Below are 17326 nucleotides of genomic sequence, written 5' to 3'. Positions count from 1 at the left end.
ATCGAGATGCTTAGAGTGAATCGGTCAATTAGCGCACCACTCGCGCGTGGTACACGATCTGTGGGTCTTTATAACTCTATAGACGATTTACTTACAACTTACGACTACTCTAGTTCGCTTCAGCTGCAACAAAGCCTGCTCGTCCAATACGTAGATTCATCATCACCTCCACGCTATTGACCAGCATTTTCTACGCTGGTAGCTCATATTATGCTTTAGATAATCCAGAATATGCAGAATTCTTTACAGCTACTTTCCCAGGTGCACATCAAGTCCTTGAAGTCGTCGAGGATGCACATTTTAAAGAAAGGCTAGAGAATATCGACTATGAGGCTATAAGGGAGCAAACTAAGCGTGCTACTGAAGCTAGCAAGGATGCCTACTCCAGACTCCAGGAATTGGTTGACAAATACGCCAACAAGAGTGCTGTAAAGAAGGATGAAATTAAGGACACTGCTAAGGAAGGTGTTGACGAGGGTGTATACGTTGGCTCAGGATTGGTTAACAAGGCAAAGGACGTCGTTAATGACACCGTCGATGTTGCCAGCGAGAAGACAAAGGAGGTTGCCGAGAAGGTCGAACAAGTCACCAGCAAGACTGAAGAGACCGCTGAAAAGACCGCCGATAAGGTCGCTGATGCTGTCGATGATCCAAATGCTGGTGGTTTGACAGCCGACGGAAAGAAGATCTATACCGGTCCACCACTCCCAATTGGATACACACTCCCAGAGGGATACGTCTACCCACCAAAGCCAAAGAAATCAACTCCTACAAAAAAACCAACGAACACAAAACAAGAGAAGCCAATTGAGGCACTCCCATTGCTTGCTCCAGCAGTCAAAGATCTCTCCGCATCTGAACCAATTGTTTCACAACTCGCAGAGACGATTGACAATCTCTCTAAATTCATACAAGATACTCCACATGCCGCTGGATCCGTCAAAGACGTCATAAATTCCGCTCAAGGTGATTTGTCAGCTCTTGGACAACGCCTCGAGGCACTCAAAGAAGAAGAGAAGAAGAAACTCGAGGGAAGCCTCGATGCACAAGCTAAAGAGTATTCTAAGATGCTTGTTGAGCATGAGAAGCAAATTCAATCTCGCGTTGACTCTCATGAACAAAACTGGAGAGAGCAATTCGATAATGAGCGCAAGTCAATTGCAGAATCATTCAAGAAGAAGCTCTCTGAGGAGCTCGCAACTCAATCAGAAATTATTAACCAAAGATTGAAGGAACAAGTTGTTGCCCAAGGTGTCGAAATGCAAAGACGCTGGTTGCGCGATATCAAGCTCAAAGTTGAACAAGAACGTGGTGGTAGATTGGCAAAGTTAGAATCACTTGCTAATGATGTGAAGAATCTCGAGCAGGTCACATTCGACAATGCTGATTACGTTGATGATAACGTCAGAGTACACACACTCTGGTCAGCATACAGAGCACTCGAAAGAGCAGTCGTTGGCAAGCTCTCCTTAACAACATCATCAGATGAGAAGAAACCATTCAGAAAAGAACTCGACGCACTCGTCAAAATCGCTAAGGAGACTAAAGAAGATACCGCTGGTGGTAAAGTCGTTGAATCAGCCTTAGAGTCTCTCGATCAATCAAAAATTCCAGACCAAGGTGTTGAGAGTGTCAGTGATCTCTCAGATTGGTATAGGCAATCAATAGAACCAAAAGTCAGAAAGGTTGCATTAGCTCCTGAAGTTGGCGCAGGTCCCCTTTCAATTGCAGTTTCAACCGCCCTTTCTTCACTTTTGTTGTTCAAAAAGCAAGGACTTGTTGAAGGTAACGACGTAGCTTCCGTATTATCACGCGCAGACTACTACTTGTCGCAAAAGAATCTTGACATGGCGGCACGTGAACTGAATCAGTTGACAGGATGGCCAAAAACACTTCTCACAGACTGGCTTAATGAAGCACGTAAGACATTGCATGTGCAACAGGCACTTGATGTAGGTTTGAAAGAGTACTATTAAGACCTTTACTGACGATTACAGGTAATTGAAACGGAAGCAACACTCGCATCTCTACTTGTCATCTAGATCTATAAAAGCCATTCATTAAATAAATATTAAAAATACATAACTACTTGAGCTTATTAGCATTCTATTCATTGAATAAAACAACCATCTAATAAGTTTCTATTAACCATCGAATCCAGGTAGAGGGCCTTCTATTGGACCGACAGCGTATATACTTTTGATTCCTGTATTAGTGTTTCCGAGACCAGGAAGAGGTAAATCTTCGTCGTCTGCCTTGCTTACGTTAGGAGATATTGTTGGTCCCTGTAAGAGTTCTCTCTCTTCATCTTCCGTCATTGGACCGAGATGGAATTTGTCTCTGCCGACGGCTCTACCAGGTCTTTCACGCTCCCAGAAACGTGTAGTATAGTCGTTTGAACCGGAGGCCATCAAGTGGCCAAGCGGATGCCAAGCCATAGACCATACGCTTGACTCATGTGCCCAATCGACAGATGCTATCGGATTGATCGTGCTCTTCGGATCATGCGGATGAGCTAGAGAGTGGTATACCATCGCACCCGTAGCTGTACCAGTAACAAGCATAGGGTGTATTGGATGCCATGCGAGTGAGCAGACCTCTCTTTCGAAACCTTTCAATACCGCGAGATCTTTCATCGCGCGAAGGTCAAACACTCTGACACTCTGGTCGCGGGAGCCTGTAGCGGCAAGGAGACCATCGGGTGAGAATCTACACGTTTGTACTGTATTCTTGTGACCATGTAATGTCGTCAAATCTGATTCCCTCCTTGGATCCCAAAATTTAACGAGGTTGTCTTTACCACCGCTCATGATTAAACCTTTATGTGGATGCCAGTCCACACACTTGACATCCCAACCGTGTCCTGTTAGAGTACGCTCTTCACGGCGTTCACCGAATGCCCAGACTTTGAGTGTTTGGTCGTCAGACGCAGTGACGAAGTGTTGATCAGTCGGTGATACTGCTACACCCCTAATCGCAGTATCCATACCAGTGTCCTTGTTACCGTGTGCCTGCCAAGCTGCGACATTGTTCATCGCAGGGTTGAAATACTTGAGTGTACCGGCAGAGTCAGCAGATATAATCCAGTCACCGGAGTAGGTATAGGCTAACGCTCTGATAGAGGAATCATGGGCTTGTAAGATAGTTTCGAAGTTGAATGTCAGACCATTCCAAAGTACGAATTCGCCGGAATGACAACCAGTGAGGAGACGTCTGCCATCTGGTGTCCACTAAAGAGTGTTAGTTAGGGTGTAGATATGAAAGTTAAGAAAAACTAACGGCTACTACGTTGATTGAGCACTTGATCTTGTTGACTGACGCCTGTACGAACTTTGCAGCGATGGATGTAGCTGGATTGCTATATGCTTCTGGTGGTCTTAACTAAGTGCTTGTTAGATGATGCTATTGTTCGATTCTGCACTAACCTCGACGATGTGATCCAAGCCAGGCCTAAGGAACTGATTCGGATAGGCGGTCGATATTGATCTACGCTCCTAGAAAGCTGTTAGAATGAACTGGTAGATAGCCTGACATACTTTGTTCCATGCAGCCAAAGAGCCTGCATACTCTACCGTTCTTCTCTCTATCGTCTTCTTTGGTTTGCGCGAGTCTACACCGAGCTGGTAGACCGCGCCTAATGCATTCGCCTCCTTCTGCGCCATAGTAGGGTCGACATACGCAGGCTTCGGCTGCTCGTGTATGCGATAAGGATGCCATCTGGGCTGTTTAGTTGGCTGCTTATTAGCTTTATTTGATAGATTTTCTAATAAATCTATCATATTTTATTCAATATTTTTATTTAATTGACGTAGCTGCTCGCTGTCACTGTTTGAGGAGCAGCCTTCTAGCTAGAGAACGGCCATCTATGGCGAATAATAATATACACTACTTATCTAAGCGGGCGCTGCAAATACAGCAAGAAGAGGGCATCCCCTCCAACAGCCCTACTAGACCCTCCGTCAGACGTGCGAGAGCAGGTACTTTACCTTCAAATCTGGCTACAGTAGCACCTCTCCCAACTCTCAACCTCTCACAGGCTGGTTTGTCCTCGGCGGCTATCGAATCACTTGACTACAACTCCCAAAGACCTGGTTTAAGACACTCACATTCTTCTGCCTTACAGCCAGAAAAATCACCAAGATTGCGTTCAGGTTCACTCACTTTGCCGCCTTCCTCACCCTCGGTTCAGAGGTTGGCGGATCCTTTTGGTAGTAGATTCTTCTACTCGCGCTCGAACTCACAAGTTGGTGCGGTCGGTGAAGAAGTCAGCAGACCCTCAGACCTCCCTTCAGAGGACGCCTGTTTGCGCACGCTTGACTATCTCGGGCTCGACGACCCGCCTTCGAGTCCAAGCTCTCCGAAGCCAACTCTCTCAATTCCACCGCAAGGTTTTGCCAAGTCAATATCACTTAATTCACCAACAAGATCGAGAGCTTATACTTTATCAACTTCGAAAGCTGCAGACCCATTCAAGTCATCGTTTACTGCGCCGGCTGACCATTTACATCCAAGCTCAGCTAACTTGATCAACAGCAATCCTTTGGCTGACTTTCAGGCTTTCCCTACACAGCCACAGCCCCAGGATCCGCTTATCAATGGTCTCAGTAGTAGCCAATCTTCCCGTCCGAGAGCTATCTCTATGGGTATTCTCGATGAGCCTGATGTAATGAGAGCTCCTGCAAGATCAGGTGTGCCTTTCCCAGATGCCCAGCCACATCCACTTCAGCAATCTTTCAATTCCTATGATTTGGAACTTTCTCAACTTGATGACCCATATAGTACGCTCAATCAGGTTCAAAGTCAACAGGTTCCAACTAGGTCTCTCTGGATTGGTGGTTTGGATTCTCGCACGACTGCCCAAGAACTGATGCATGTCTTTGCCCCATACGGTGCAATCGAGAGTTTACGCTTACTTACGGATAAGGTGAGAATTTTTCTAGCTCTTTTAACTCTCAACCAACTAATACCTTCATTAGGAATGTGGTTTCGTTAATTTCGTAGAAAAGAGCGATGCTCTTAGAGCAAGAGATGACGTTATGCACAGACTCGGTGGTAGAATACCTACTTCATCTGCAAATGGTGGTTCAGCATCTACTACCCCCGTCAGAATAGGGTTTGGTAAAATTGATTCCCCTCAAAATCCTCCTTCGACATCTTCACTCTTGAACTCCTCTGGTGGTAACCTTCCAGTTCAAGTTCCAGCCAATATGTCAAACCAAATCAACTTTGATGGTACAACTGAGCAACCAACTCGTGCTTTATGGCTTGGTTCTATTCCAAGTACTACTACACCAGCTACTTTGTTAGCACTTTTTGGACCATTTGGCCCTATCGAATCAGCTCGTGTTCTTACTCACAAGAACTGCGGTTTCGTCAACTTTGAACGTTTGGACGATGCCGTAAGAGCTAGAAAATCACTTAATGGTCGTGAACTCCTTGGTCCAGAGATTGGTGCTGTTAGAGTTGGATTTGCTAAAGTACCTGTAAAAACAACTGGCATTGATGATAGCGCTAACACGATAATATTCCCATCATCAACTACAGCTCCAAATGGTGGTCATCCTCAAGCTTTAGCTCATTCTCTTGTTGGCGTTCAAGGCGTTAGTGATATCTCCATTGAACAACAACTTGCATCAGGTCAAACAGAAAATTACAGATCAAATTTAATGATTAACTTGTTACAAAATGGTGCGAAAGAAGGCGTTGTTAATTCTATCTCACCAAAACTTGAACAAGTTAATCCTGAAGAAAGACCAAGCGTAAATGATCAACAAATGATCATGTCAATTTTGAGTGCAGGACACGAATCAAGAGATGAAGATATTAGATCAGTTTCTGAGCTTAGACCTGCTGCAACTTACTATACATCTATACCGCCAGTTTTACCAGCTACTAATGGTATTGATAACCAACCAATTCGTAAATTTGATTCCTCAAAGTTGCGTGAATTAAGGAAAAAACTTGAAAATCAAGATGAGGATAAGAGGAGAGCTAGTACAGATGAAGAATTGTATGATGATGATAACTCTCAATTTCCGTTCTCGGATGATCCAGAAATTCTTGCAACTAAACCAATGTCAGAAGGTGGTTTAATCGATAATATAGTTGACCTCGCTAGTGACTACATTGGTAATACCATTATTCAAAAACTCTTTGAAATTTGTTCATTTGAATCTAAAATGCGCATGCTTAATGAACTTGCACCTCACTTAGCTATGATTGGATGTCATAAGGTGGGTAGAATAAATGTTTTTCTTTCGCTAACTAACGCTTCCGTCAGAATGGAACATGGGCGGCTCAGAAAATCATAGACTGTGCTACAACTTCACAAGAGGTTGAACTTATAGTACAACACCTTCGACCTTTCACACCACCTCTTCTTCTCGATCAATTCGGTAATTATGTCGTTCAGTGTTGTCTGAAGTTCGGAGCGCCGGCTAACGAATTCATTTTTGACGCTATGTGTGATAGAATCTGGGATGTAGCTCAAGGACGTTTTGGAGCACGTTCAATGAGAGCTATCTTAGAAAGTTCACATATTACTTTACGTCAGCAGGTGAGTAAGACAGTTTTTTCAAATATAAGACTAACACATATGGTAGAAACGACTTGCAATTTCAATTATACTTAATTCGATTCCATTAGCAACTAATCCAAATGGTGCTTTACTCTTAACTTGGCTGCTGGACACGTCAAACTTAACAGGAAGATATGGATTACTTGCACCAAGGTTTACACCACACGCATCACATTTAATCACCCACAAGTTGGCTTCTTTAACAGTTTTAAGACTCGTTAATCAAAAATCCGATAGGGAAGCAACAGATATCTTATTACAAGCAATATTTGAAAGTACAAATGATAATGTCTTATTCGACGCATTAATGGATCCAGCTCAAGGAGTTTCAGTTATAACGAAGCTTATAGTATCACCTACTATTGATGAAGTAAAAAGACAACAATATATGGAGTCAATTAAACGAGTTTTAACGAATGGAAACGTAAAAATAAATAACCCTGCTGCATACAGGAGATTATTAGATGAAATTAATTTACCTATGAATAAACTGAATATTATTCAACCTTTAAATAATCAATCTCAATCTAATACACCACCAAATTCATTTTCACCACCTATACAATCAATTTACGGAGGTTTAACGCCACCAGCTAGCTTTATGAATTTACAATTACAAGCTCAGGCGCAAGCACAAGCTGCAGTTTTAGGGCATTCTTCCCCACCTACACCTGAACATTTACTAAGAACTGGAAACCCATTCAATGCATTTAGATGATTGACTTGTCATAATTAACGAAAGCTCATTATTTTCTTGATCTCTTTGTATATAAAATAAATTAAATTTATACGGATATTCTCTTCTTTGTTATCTACAACGACGAACATGTTACAGAGAATAGCTAATAGCAGACTAGGTATGATATCAAGACAACTGTCTACTAGTAGAACTTCATCTATTTCCACAAAATCACTCGTTAATGAGAGCGTAAAAGATGTTAGTATGATGTAGTTAGATAGCCGCAGATATTAAGAAAATAATAGTCACCTATAACGTTCACAGAACGTGTAGGATTGAAGACATTCTCTCTTAACCGTCCAAAAGCCCTGAATGCCCTCAATCAGGAAATGATGATCCTTATCAAGAATAGGATAAAGGTGTGTCTGGTACTTTACAAGCTATTTTTTAGTAATACAACATCAGGAATGGGATTCTAATCCGTCTACTGGTGTCATCTTATCCTCAGGAGTTGGTAAAGCCTACTGTGCAGGTGGAGACGTAAAATGTAGGTAGAATGTCTAAGACTTTGTAGTATATTCTAAATACCACAGCTATCGCACTCAATCCAAATAAGGATGATGCATTAAATATACTCAAGGATGAATTCGAATTAGATCATCAGCTAGCCGTTCTCACAAAGCCATACGTCGCATTAATGGATGGATATACAAGTGAGTACTTCTAAGTAACCAATTTACTCTCTAATACACTCGACAGTGGGTGGTGGCGCTGGTATATCCCTCCCTGCTCCTATTAGAGTGTCAACAGACAACACAGTCTTTGCTTTCCCTGAAACTAGACTGGGGTACGCACCCGACGTAGGAGCGTCTTACTATCTCTCTCGTCTGGATGGTCAGCTCGGAGCTTACCTCTCCTTAACCGGTAATAATGTCTCAGGTAGTGATTTATAGTGAGTAGAGATAGTAGTAGAAAATACAACTAATGTGATATCCAGTCATCTTGGTTTATCTACACACCATGTATCACCTTCTCTATTCCCAGCTTTGGTCGGCAGATTGAGCGACTTGTCTTCTTCACCAGTAACCGGTTCTGACGTCAACAGCGTCATAGATGAATTCACAACTCAGCCATTACCTAAACTTAGTGAGACCTTGATGGGTGCTCACAGACAAGCTATCGACGATGCCTTTGGCCAATCATCAGTCGAGGAAATTATACAGGTTTTGGAGAATTTCAAAGAAAATAGACCAGAAGTTGGTAAATGGGCAGCAGAAACTTTGGAAACGTTATATGATCGTCCACCAACCTCTCTAAAAGTTGCTCTCGAGGCTGTTAGAAGAGGTGTGAAGATGCACAATGTCGCTCAAGCTTTGCAACAAGAGTTGACATTCGCTAATCAGTTCATCGTGAGTGATGTCTTTGATACCATCTACAAAAGTAACACATTTATAGTATAACAGTGATGATTTCCGTGCTGGTGTAACTGCTGTATTGGTCAATAAAACTACAGAGGTACCACAATGGCAACCAAATAATCTCAAGGATATTCGCAAGAATGATGTGATCGGATCATACTTCACAACAACTGAGAACACATCTGATAAATTAGAAATTAGAAATGAAAAGAAACCACTTTATGACTTTTTCCACTTTGCCTTACCAACTGAAAGGGAAATTGAAGATTATATTAGAGGATCACATCCAGCATCTGGCAACAATGCTGTTAGACGAAATGAAGCATTGACATTCTTTAAAACACAAGATAATGCCAAGTACGGCGTAACTGAAAAGGTTAATGAGGTCATAGATAGATGCACAATTGAAGAAAAAGGTGGTTACTTGAAATGGAGATAAATAAAAAGATAATATAATAAATTGCATTCATTTACATTTTTTTTACAAAATAATTTAAACAGTTTCGACAATCAAACTACCAAAACTATCATCTTGAATGAATTCGAAAGCTTCTAAGCAAACATCAGATAATAAACTAACAGATCTTAATCCAACATCAGCTAATGGTCTTCTAGTGAATAAAGAAAGTAATTTTGTTACTTCTGGGTAAGTTTCTATGTATTCTTGATCGTTAGTTTGCGATTGATTTTGTTGTTCTTCGAAGTTGGTTGGAATAGGTAAACCGAAATATCCTTTAGATTCTGGTCTATTCGCTTCGTCGGTTTGTTGAACATTCTTAGCGAACGGATTAGACTTTTGGGCGAGTAGACGAATAAGTAAGGCTGCTTGATAAGCTATACCCCTAGGGAACCCTTGTTGATCATGTGGGACATGTAATTGAGTATATAGTACACCAGCGCCTGGTAGTGATTTGATAACAGCTCTCTTTGTTGGATTTTTGAGATCTTCAATTTCTGTACCTTTTTCGACAGTGACGATTGCATCATTCTCTCGCTCATATAATGATAATGGCATGAGCGTTAGTAATTTTGCCTTCAGTTGAACCTTTGCTGGTATATTTGATGTTGAGTCGATTGAGAAGAGTTCACCAGCCCAACTGAACGTCACGGGAGGTTCGGGTACGTCGATGTAAGTGTTTACAATATAGTTGAACAACGCATCAGCTGAATCAAACACCGTGTTGTCATCTCCCCATAAACAAGTAAATGGAGATACTGAAGTTTTCAATTTGACGTTCTTTATCCAGTAATTACCGTCGTTCCTTGTGATATTTTTCGCTGATCTGAATATCTGAGGGAATAATTTAACCAGTTCATCCCCTTTTTGCAGTGGAATTTCAAAGGATCTGAATGTCTGCTCGTATATTGGATGTACGCGATTTTGTTCGAATTCAGCACCCTCTTTCTCCTCAAATAGGGTTTTTATCCTTTTTCTGTTAGGAAAGATATTTCGATCACAGGTGCAACCTACCACTCAATCGCCCTTGTAGGCTCATTCATTTGTCCAATACGCTCTCTGTCCTCCTCGTTTAAGAACTCTGGTTGAGGTCTTGCGAACTGAGTTGTCGTACCTTCTTTGAAAGTCTGCATACGGAATTCTTCGGTTGTTTCATTGTAAAGCATGTAAGCGAAGGTTTTGATTAATATTGGTAATTCTTTGTATGTCATTAATAACCTGAGTATTTCAGGAATACGGGATGCTGTTGCATATATGAATTCAAGGGAAGCTGCTCGGAGGTATGCGTCCGGGACAAGACAACATTCGACGATTTGCGGGAATACGCTTTGAGCTACATCCTCAAATCTCTTTACTGGTGTGTTCTTATTGGCGAAAGTGCTTAATAATTTTATAGCAACTAGTATAAATGCCCTGTCTTTCGTGTAAACGAGATTGGCGATCATACCGAGTAAAGGATTCTTTGGAATTTCAGACATAATATCAGCTATCGAATCAAGTATATTGAGTAAATTAAGTGTGATTTCATTCGCAATATCAGTTTGTTGACTTATACGTAAATAACGCTGACATAAGCCAAGAATGAGACGTTGATGTTGGTGAATAATATGCGCGTTGGCATCATTAAGTGAAAGATTGAATAATATAGTAACAGCATCGCTTGCCTGGTGTAGACTATCTTTGATAGAATAGCTGTCTTCCGTATTGAGTAACAACTTGGAGGTATCCAATGGGAATTCAAGCAATGACTCAACTAAACCATCCAAACCTTTTATACTAAAATCTGTAGGGAAATCCTTGCTAATGTGCAACAGCCTCGACAAGGCCCAATTGGTTTCTGTTCGTATCTCTGAACGCAAAGCGAGGTACATTCTATTGCTATTTCCTTTCTCTAAATAGTAGCTCTCATATCCGTCTCTACCTTCTGTATTTATTACGGCGTGTGTTTCGTTGAATTTCAGGTTCAACATGGCTGGAATAAGTGAAGAGTTAAGAGTGAAATAGCTGATAAAAGATATAAAGAATATAAACTAGTATAAATGTATTGATTTTATTACAATAGTTTAGTTATATTGATAGTTTCCCGACTATTAGATAAGAAGACAGCATTTTACCGAGTAGGATGAATATACTATGCATCATTACGGTTAATAGTTCTAAAAATATACATACTTTTGTTACCCGAGCCTGACCGTAGTCAGATGTGCATTTTCGCTGGGCAGTTTCCTAATCGAAGTAGGTCATACTCGTGGTAACAAACCGCATTCGACCTGATCTAGATGATTTTTGTATTGATAAGGTCCTATAAACTTGGTTATATATAAGTCAGCCTGCGATTTTAGTTTAGAGTGCTTTCATATGAGGACGTCACTAAGAATGTGCGTGACTGAATTGCGAGCTGTAGCGTATATAAATGAAGGATACATATTAAATATACCCAGCTGGTCACGTTAGAATATACTCTTAAAATACCGCTTTTTTATAATTTTCTTTATGTCCGGTTGCGCCAAGAATCCCTGTCTTTGACTATCATCCAAGCCAAGACTGAGGAGTTTGAAGAAAAACAATTAAGAAGATATAATGGTTAGTCAATAGATAATACACCTATTGTACAACAGACACTAATAGTATGATAGAGCGACGAAATATTAGTTTGTCAATGGACAGGCTGCTCTGAGCAATTCCAGAATCCAGAAGTTCTGTTCGAGCATCTGTCTAACAACCATATTGGTAGGAAATCACAGGGTAACCTATCCTTAGAGTGTAAATGGCAAGGCTGCTCTGTCAAGGTCGGAAAAAGAGACCATATGACTTCTCACATTCGAGTACACGTTCCATTAAAACCGCACAAATGTAGCGAATGCTCGAAACAGTTCAAGCGTCCACAAGATCTTAAGAAGCACGAGAAGACACACTCACGTGGGTAACATACCATCCATAGTCTTTTGTTTACTGATAACATTATAGATGAATCTGCTTCACCTACTAATGCTACTTCAAATCAACCAAAGAACGATGCATCTAACAAACCAAACGAAATAAAGAAAGAAACACTTTATCCAAAGTTACCGAACAGATCATTAGATGGCCAATATCTATACGATTATTTTCATCGTAACACAGATCAAAAACCTCCTCAAGTTGGCTCTAGCGTAGATCAACATAAGGTTACGCCACCAACTAACAACACACCAATGGATCCTTATCACTATTACAATATGATGTATTATCAACTTCCTACAACAATGCCAAGGCCGCCACAGCAATCACCTTCACCAACATCAGACATCAGTGGAAACAGTCCACACACACCACATTTAGTCTATCAACAACCAAAGGCACCGTACTCTTTATATCCAACACCAAATCACTTACCTTTACCACAACCAAGCAATTTGAACGACTTTCACATGTATAACACAAATGGCAGCGTACCACCTAAATTTCAAGAGATGAAAACTGGTCAAAAGAGAGGTATCGACTTCTTATCGATGGAGGAGTTAGTTGAAGATCTCATGCGCAAGAAGAATCAAAAACAAGCTAACATTTTTGATGACAAGACTTGCGATAGGTTGAACCAAATGTATGAGTACACCTCTATGCCTGTTGCACCTGCAGTGCCTCCATCTGCACCACCAGTGGCTGCTGGACCGCCATCAATTACTCAACTCAACTATTCTGTCAACACAGGTGAAGAATTAGCGGATGTTAACAATCTATTTTTGCAACTCGGTAAAGAGGCCGCGCAAAGTGCCTCACCAGCTTCCTCAGAAGATCTATTTGATCATGCCACATTAGTTAGTTTGGGATTATCGCCTTCGGAATCAAGCAGCGATTTGAGCTTAAGTGGGGGTGTACCTTCACCGCCAAACAGTAATTGGTTCCCGGCAATTGACAGTAACCTTTATCCACAATTGGAGAAGAAACATAAACCAAATGAGTATGGAATGAGTCCACCACAGATCTCTCCAATTGGATACTCATCTGGGTCTGAGAAGAAAGTTAAGAAGGTACCTGCGCTTACTAAGGCACCTCCAAGTAGTATTTATGGGTTACTCGATGAACCAATGGATCAAGATGACAAAGATAAAGGAGCTCATAACAGTGATGAAGAGATGGATCTCACCTTACCACCAATCGTTAAAGCACCACCAAGTCCTCCAACTACTACGATAGGTTTGAGCCCGTCACAAATTGCAGGTGCTTTATCACCATCTAGTAATGCAAGTGCAAGAAGTAGGAATTCATCAGTTTCTAATGTTCAAGAGAAGACACCAACAGGTTTGGACGCGCTTGCTATAGCTGCCAACAGCCAGAATGACAAGGAGAGGAAACTCAAAGCTATCCATGTCATCAAAGCTTTATTATACACTATTAATAAGGAATATAAAGATAAACATTCAAGATAATGACGATTTTTCACGTGTAATTATAGATAAAATATATGTATAGTATGGGTATAATAATTGTTTGAGAGTAGAAATATGTATAAGTTCCATCCAGTTCCTGATTGCTTTTAGAAAATGCTATTTGTTATTGTTTGGTGTCGTTAACTCCTTCAAAGAGGGTACTTTTGAGCGTATCTTTACCGGAGTTTCTTGATAATTGTTTAGACTAAACATATCGTTCTTCGGTGTAGGTGCCAATCCTAACTTTGACGCTAAATCTGGATTAGCGGGTGAACTCATCTGTAAATTGCCTTTATCTTTGAATAAAGTTGATGGTGGTGTATTGGCAAAGAAATTATGCGTGCTTGATTGTCTAAATGGTGTTATGGATGGTAACTTAAATGGTGTACTCTCTTCTTTGAATACTTCAAACCTTGGTATAGATGGTGGTGCATTTGTTGGATAGATCAAAGGTGGTAATGTTGTTGGGTAATCATCTTCATTTTCTTCTTCAACTTTAACACGCTTTGGTGTTAGACTTTGGTTATATGTCGAAGGAATATCACTAGTAAAGCTCGTATTACTCGTTGTACTAGCGTTCTCGTATTTATTCATTGTTTCTACTTCTTGTTCAACGTCTTCCTTGGATTTTCCGTGTCGCTTCTTAAATGCCCATCTACGCTTACTTGCTAACATCCTGTCTCGCCTCTCTTGTTCTGATTTTGGACGTCTACTGTCAGTGTCCCACCGACTACGTCTTGGTTGATCACGCAATGGTATATCGTGTTTCTCTGATAAATGTCGACGGAGGATCGACCGTCCATGTTTGCCTGAATAACATTTATCACAGTACTCGCAGGGCTATCTTATTAGAGTATATCGTATAATATGGATATACTCACATAACTCATCTCTTTATTCGATTGTTTTGGTTCTATCGACTGTTTACTCGTGCTTGGATTACTCCTAGATGAGGGTGATTCACCTGCTTGCTCTAAATCACTGTATATTAAACCATTAGAGCGGTATATCTCGTCTAAATACGGGTTGATTTCCTCCATTCGCTGTACATCTAGTAGATGAGAGAGAAGAAAGAATGTGGGTTGTCACATTCCAAAACATTACGTATTATTAAATTCTTGTGCTATATTTCAATCATATCGTGTATAAATCATTATCTAAACTCTTTACACTCCGTTACAATTGAGTACACATCTCAAGTCGTGAAGTGAATATGTAATAACTAAATTATTTACTATATTATACTATATTTATTATACAATAAGGTATATGCTATTATTATCTCGTTACATATCTTACATCTCTTGATAACGTACATCGATGAGTGCAGAAAGAGAAGATCAGCCAGTCGTCAATAAAAACAAGAGATACAGAAAGGAGAAAGCTTGGGATCATGAAGGAATTGATCAGTAAGTTTTTATCTCTGCTCCTTACACTCTAGTTAACACAAATTCAGCGTATGTGTATAGCTGCCACTATAAAGTACTCAACTAACTCATTTTTTAGTGGAAAGTAGATACTTTCACAAATGAAGACAACCCAGCTGGTTCATTCGCAGAGGAGTCCTCATTTGCTACCCTCTTCCCTAAATACAGAGAGAAGTATTTAAGAGAAGTCTGGCCACACGTTACGCGCGCATTAGAGAAGCATGTGAGTAGCTTTTTAGCAAAAGTATATGCTCTTATATTTTACAGGGCATCAACTGTGTTCTCGATATGGTTGAAGGTAGTATGACAGTCAAAACAACCCGCAAAACCTACGATCCATACATTATTCTCAAAGCTAGAGACCTTATTAAACTTCTTTCTAGAAGTGTACCTTTCAGCCAGGCTGTTAAAGTTTTAGAAGACGAGTATGCAGCTGATATTATAAAGATTGGCGGTTTAGTTAGAAATAAAGACAGATTTGTTAAGCGTCGTCAACGTATTATTGGTCCAAATGGTAACACACTCAAGGTTTGTCGATCTCCTCATTGTTATGTCCATTTGATAACAGAATATAGGCTATTGAACTTCTCACTGAGTGTTACATCCTCGTACAAGGTAATACAGTATCAGTTATGGGTCCATTTAAGGGTTTGAAGAATGTACGAAGGATTATTCTCGATTGTATGAACAACGTACACCCAATTTACCATATCAAGGAACTTATGATAAAGCGTCAATTAGCCGAAGATCCTAACCTCGCCGGAGAGAGTTGGGATAGATTCTTACCTTCATTCAAGAAACGTAACCAAACAACATCTGAGAAGACTGCCTCCAAGAACCGCAAACTTGAACACAGAGCTGAAGCTCGTGGTATGGATGTCGACGCACTCCGTCAAGAAGACGCAGCTAAAGAGCGTGAAAGAAGCCACATTAAGGCTGACAAACAAAAGGTCTACACTCCATTCCCACCTCCTCAACAACCAAAGAAGATTGATCTTCAAATTGAATCTGGTGAGTACTTCCTCAAACCATACGAGAAGAAGTCAAAAGAGAGAGAGGAGCGCAAACATACTCAAGAGGAGAACAGCAAAAAGAGAAAGGCAGAGAGAGCCAAAGATCTTGTTGCACCTGACGAGCGTACGTCTGAGCAGAAGGAGAAAGACGAAAGAAAGCAACGCAAGCGTGAGAAAAAGAGGAAAGTTGAACAAGAGGAGTAGATTATTTATTATTTATACATTTCGTTTTAGAATTACAGGTAAACGCTTAACGATACGACTATGCGGTGATAATGCAGGTGATGGGTAATTTGTGTGCAAACTTTCCAATTTCAATCTTTGATATGTTTTCATACCATATTCTATCCAAAGGTCATCAATGTTAAATGGTATGCTCAATCTGGGTATTGTCGTTGGTAATCTATTGATAATGACAAAGTTAGTTGATTGTCTACGACGCTTGAATCTTTTGCGTCCTTCATAATTTGATTCCTTTCGGTGTTGTGATAAAAGATCCCTCCTATAAGATTGTATTGATAACTTCCTAAAAATCGGACGTTTAGGTGGGGCCACTTTGCGTTTCTTTTCGCGTTGTGCACGTTTTGTAGCTATATTGCTCAGAAGTGACTGTCTAGGTGTTGGATGCTGGACTGTTTCTTGCCGTGCTCGCTCTTCGCGTCCGGGTGTCTTATCAAATGTTTCAGATGTGTCGTCTCTAGGTGAAATGATCGCGTTGTCTTCTTCGCCGATAGTACTAGCATCACTGCTAGATATGCTAATTACGCTGTGGCTTCTTTTTCTATTAGGTTGATTATTATTATCGTCATCGGCAACAATACTGCTATTACTACTACTGCTACTAATTTCTATCACATCAGCATCTTTAGTATCACTATTAGACCCTTTAAGCGCGCTAAACAAGCTGTCAAAAGCGCTATTCAGGAAGTTCATGATATATGTAAATGAGTGTAATGTATCGAGAAGTTCAATGTACAATATACGACAAAATAAAATCACAAAATGTAAAAACTAAAAAACCAGTTTTAGTTTTGTTTAATGTACGGCTGCTACGCGCTTGCCTAACTTGTTAATCATAAGTTTACCTTCTGTCGTGATATTTCTACGAGCTTGACTTTGATGTTGCTGATTTTGAAGAATTCTCCTCGTTATTTCATCAAGTGAAGGCGTTGTACGTCTCCTCTGGGTCGGCATATTGTTAACGAATCCTCTGCCTTTCAAATGTGGCTTTTTTGTAGATTGTGGGATAGTAGTTTTAGGCGTTGCTTGATCATCGCAGGTTATTTTAATCGTTGGTATCATTTTAACTTTTTTTATTTGGACCTGCCAAATTTGTGTTACAAGAT

The 17326-nt window shown here is 40.5% G+C and overlaps 9 protein-coding genes across 9 annotated transcripts; 5 read left to right on the top strand and 4 right to left on the bottom strand.

Moving 5' to 3' along the window:
• Nucleotides 1–22: 22 nt before the first annotated feature.
• Nucleotides 23–6556, bottom strand: WALSEDRAFT_43388 (WD40 repeat-like protein). Its single transcript, XM_006956656.1, has 6 exons — nt 6279–6556; nt 4978–6230; nt 3537–4925; nt 3426–3494; nt 3280–3381; nt 23–3230 (listed from the first exon to the last, which is right to left on the bottom strand). The coding sequence occupies exons 3-6, from the start codon at nt 3777–3779 to the stop codon at nt 2145–2147; spliced, it is 1500 nt and encodes a 499-aa protein (XP_006956718.1). The 5' UTR covers nt 3780–4925; nt 4978–6230; nt 6279–6556; the 3' UTR covers nt 23–2144.
• On the top strand, nt 702–2042 carry WALSEDRAFT_15291 (hypothetical protein; the record flags this gene model as incomplete). Its single annotated transcript, XM_006956441.1, has 2 exons — nt 702–1952; nt 1998–2042. Coding segments are annotated over 2 exons (1296 nt in total), but the record flags the coding sequence as incomplete, so codon positions are not given.
• WALSEDRAFT_27430 (hypothetical protein) lies at nt 3866–7295 on the top strand (the record flags this gene model as incomplete). The annotated part of the gene is made up of 4 exons (XM_006956655.1): nt 3866–4924; nt 4977–6233; nt 6281–6556; nt 6603–7295. The coding sequence occupies 4 exons, from the start codon at nt 3866–3868 to the stop codon at nt 7293–7295; spliced, it is 3285 nt and encodes a 1094-aa protein (XP_006956717.1).
• A 92-nt stretch (nt 7296–7387) lies between these two features.
• On the top strand, nt 7388–9134 carry WALSEDRAFT_31449 (ClpP/crotonase). The gene is made up of 7 exons (XM_006956654.1): nt 7388–7514; nt 7562–7675; nt 7722–7803; nt 7850–7969; nt 8016–8208; nt 8254–8665; nt 8712–9134. The coding sequence occupies exons 1-7, from the start codon at nt 7404–7406 to the stop codon at nt 9111–9113; spliced, it is 1434 nt and encodes a 477-aa protein (XP_006956716.1). The 5' UTR covers nt 7388–7403; the 3' UTR covers nt 9114–9134.
• A 5-nt stretch (nt 9135–9139) lies between these two features.
• WALSEDRAFT_56432 (hypothetical protein) lies at nt 9140–11101 on the bottom strand (the record flags this gene model as incomplete). Its single annotated transcript, XM_006956653.1, has 2 exons — nt 9140–10101; nt 10146–11101. The coding sequence occupies 2 exons, from the start codon at nt 11099–11101 to the stop codon at nt 9168–9170; spliced, it is 1890 nt and encodes a 629-aa protein (XP_006956715.1). The 3' UTR covers nt 9140–9167.
• A 738-nt stretch (nt 11102–11839) lies between these two features.
• On the top strand, nt 11840–12058 carry WALSEDRAFT_15215 (hypothetical protein; the record flags this gene model as incomplete). The annotated part of the gene is made up of 1 exon (XM_006956434.1): nt 11840–12058. A coding segment is annotated over one exon (219 nt), but the record flags the coding sequence as incomplete, so codon positions are not given.
• Nucleotides 12059–13586: 1528 nt separating this feature from the next.
• On the bottom strand, nt 13587–14580 carry WALSEDRAFT_56431 (hypothetical protein; the record flags this gene model as incomplete). The annotated part of the gene is made up of 2 exons (XM_006956652.1): nt 13587–14380; nt 14422–14580. The coding sequence occupies 2 exons, from the start codon at nt 14578–14580 to the stop codon at nt 13658–13660; spliced, it is 882 nt and encodes a 293-aa protein (XP_006956714.1). The 3' UTR covers nt 13587–13657.
• A 266-nt stretch (nt 14581–14846) lies between these two features.
• WALSEDRAFT_56430 (ribosomal RNA assembly protein mis3) lies at nt 14847–16227 on the top strand. Its single transcript, XM_006956651.1, has 5 exons — nt 14847–14949; nt 15010–15022; nt 15047–15190; nt 15235–15495; nt 15543–16227. The coding sequence occupies exons 1-5, from the start codon at nt 14861–14863 to the stop codon at nt 16182–16184; spliced, it is 1149 nt and encodes a 382-aa protein (XP_006956713.1). The 5' UTR covers nt 14847–14860; the 3' UTR covers nt 16185–16227.
• Nucleotides 16228–16928: 701 nt separating this feature from the next.
• On the bottom strand, nt 16929–17326 carry WALSEDRAFT_59559 (hypothetical protein). Its single transcript, XM_006956650.1, has one exon. It carries the CDS (start codon nt 17280–17282, stop codon nt 17016–17018), a length of 267 nt encoding a protein of 88 aa, XP_006956712.1. The 5' UTR covers nt 17283–17326; the 3' UTR covers nt 16929–17015.

This window comes from Wallemia mellicola (assembly GCF_000263375.1).
Source record: "Wallemia mellicola CBS 633.66 unplaced genomic scaffold WALSEscaffold_3, whole genome shotgun sequence".
Taxonomy (NCBI): domain Eukaryota; kingdom Fungi; phylum Basidiomycota; class Wallemiomycetes; order Wallemiales; family Wallemiaceae; genus Wallemia; species Wallemia mellicola.
This window is presented reverse-complemented; position numbering and strand designations above follow the sequence as displayed.

Coding starts and splice junctions, on each gene's coding strand:
- WALSEDRAFT_43388 (XM_006956656.1), bottom strand. CDS start 3,779: ATGATAGATTTATTAGAAAATCTATCAAATAAAGCTAATAAGCAGCCA. Junction 3,495..3,536: donor CTTTGGCTGCATGGAACAAA/GTATGTCAGGCT, acceptor ACAGCTTTCTAG/GAGCGTAGATCAATATCGAC. Junction 3,231..3,279: donor GCTCAATCAACGTAGTAGCC/GTTAGTTTTTCT, acceptor AACACTCTTTAG/TGGACACCAGATGGCAGACG.
- WALSEDRAFT_56430 (XM_006956651.1), top strand. CDS start 14,861: ATGAGTGCAGAAAGAGAAGATCAGCCAGTCGTCAATAAAAACAAGAGA. Junction 15,191..15,234: donor CGCGCGCATTAGAGAAGCAT/GTGAGTAGCTTT, acceptor TATATTTTACAG/GGCATCAACTGTGTTCTCGA. Junction 15,496..15,542: donor CAAATGGTAACACACTCAAG/GTTTGTCGATCT, acceptor AACAGAATATAG/GCTATTGAACTTCTCACTGA.
- WALSEDRAFT_31449 (XM_006956654.1), top strand. CDS start 7,404: ATGTTACAGAGAATAGCTAATAGCAGACTAGGTATGATATCAAGACAA. Junction 7,515..7,561: donor TTAATGAGAGCGTAAAAGAT/GTTAGTATGATG, acceptor AGAAAATAATAG/TCACCTATAACGTTCACAGA. Junction 8,666..8,711: donor CATTCGCTAATCAGTTCATC/GTGAGTGATGTC, acceptor ACACATTTATAG/TATAACAGTGATGATTTCCG.
- WALSEDRAFT_59559 (XM_006956650.1), bottom strand. CDS start 17,282: ATGATACCAACGATTAAAATAACCTGCGATGATCAAGCAACGCCTAAA.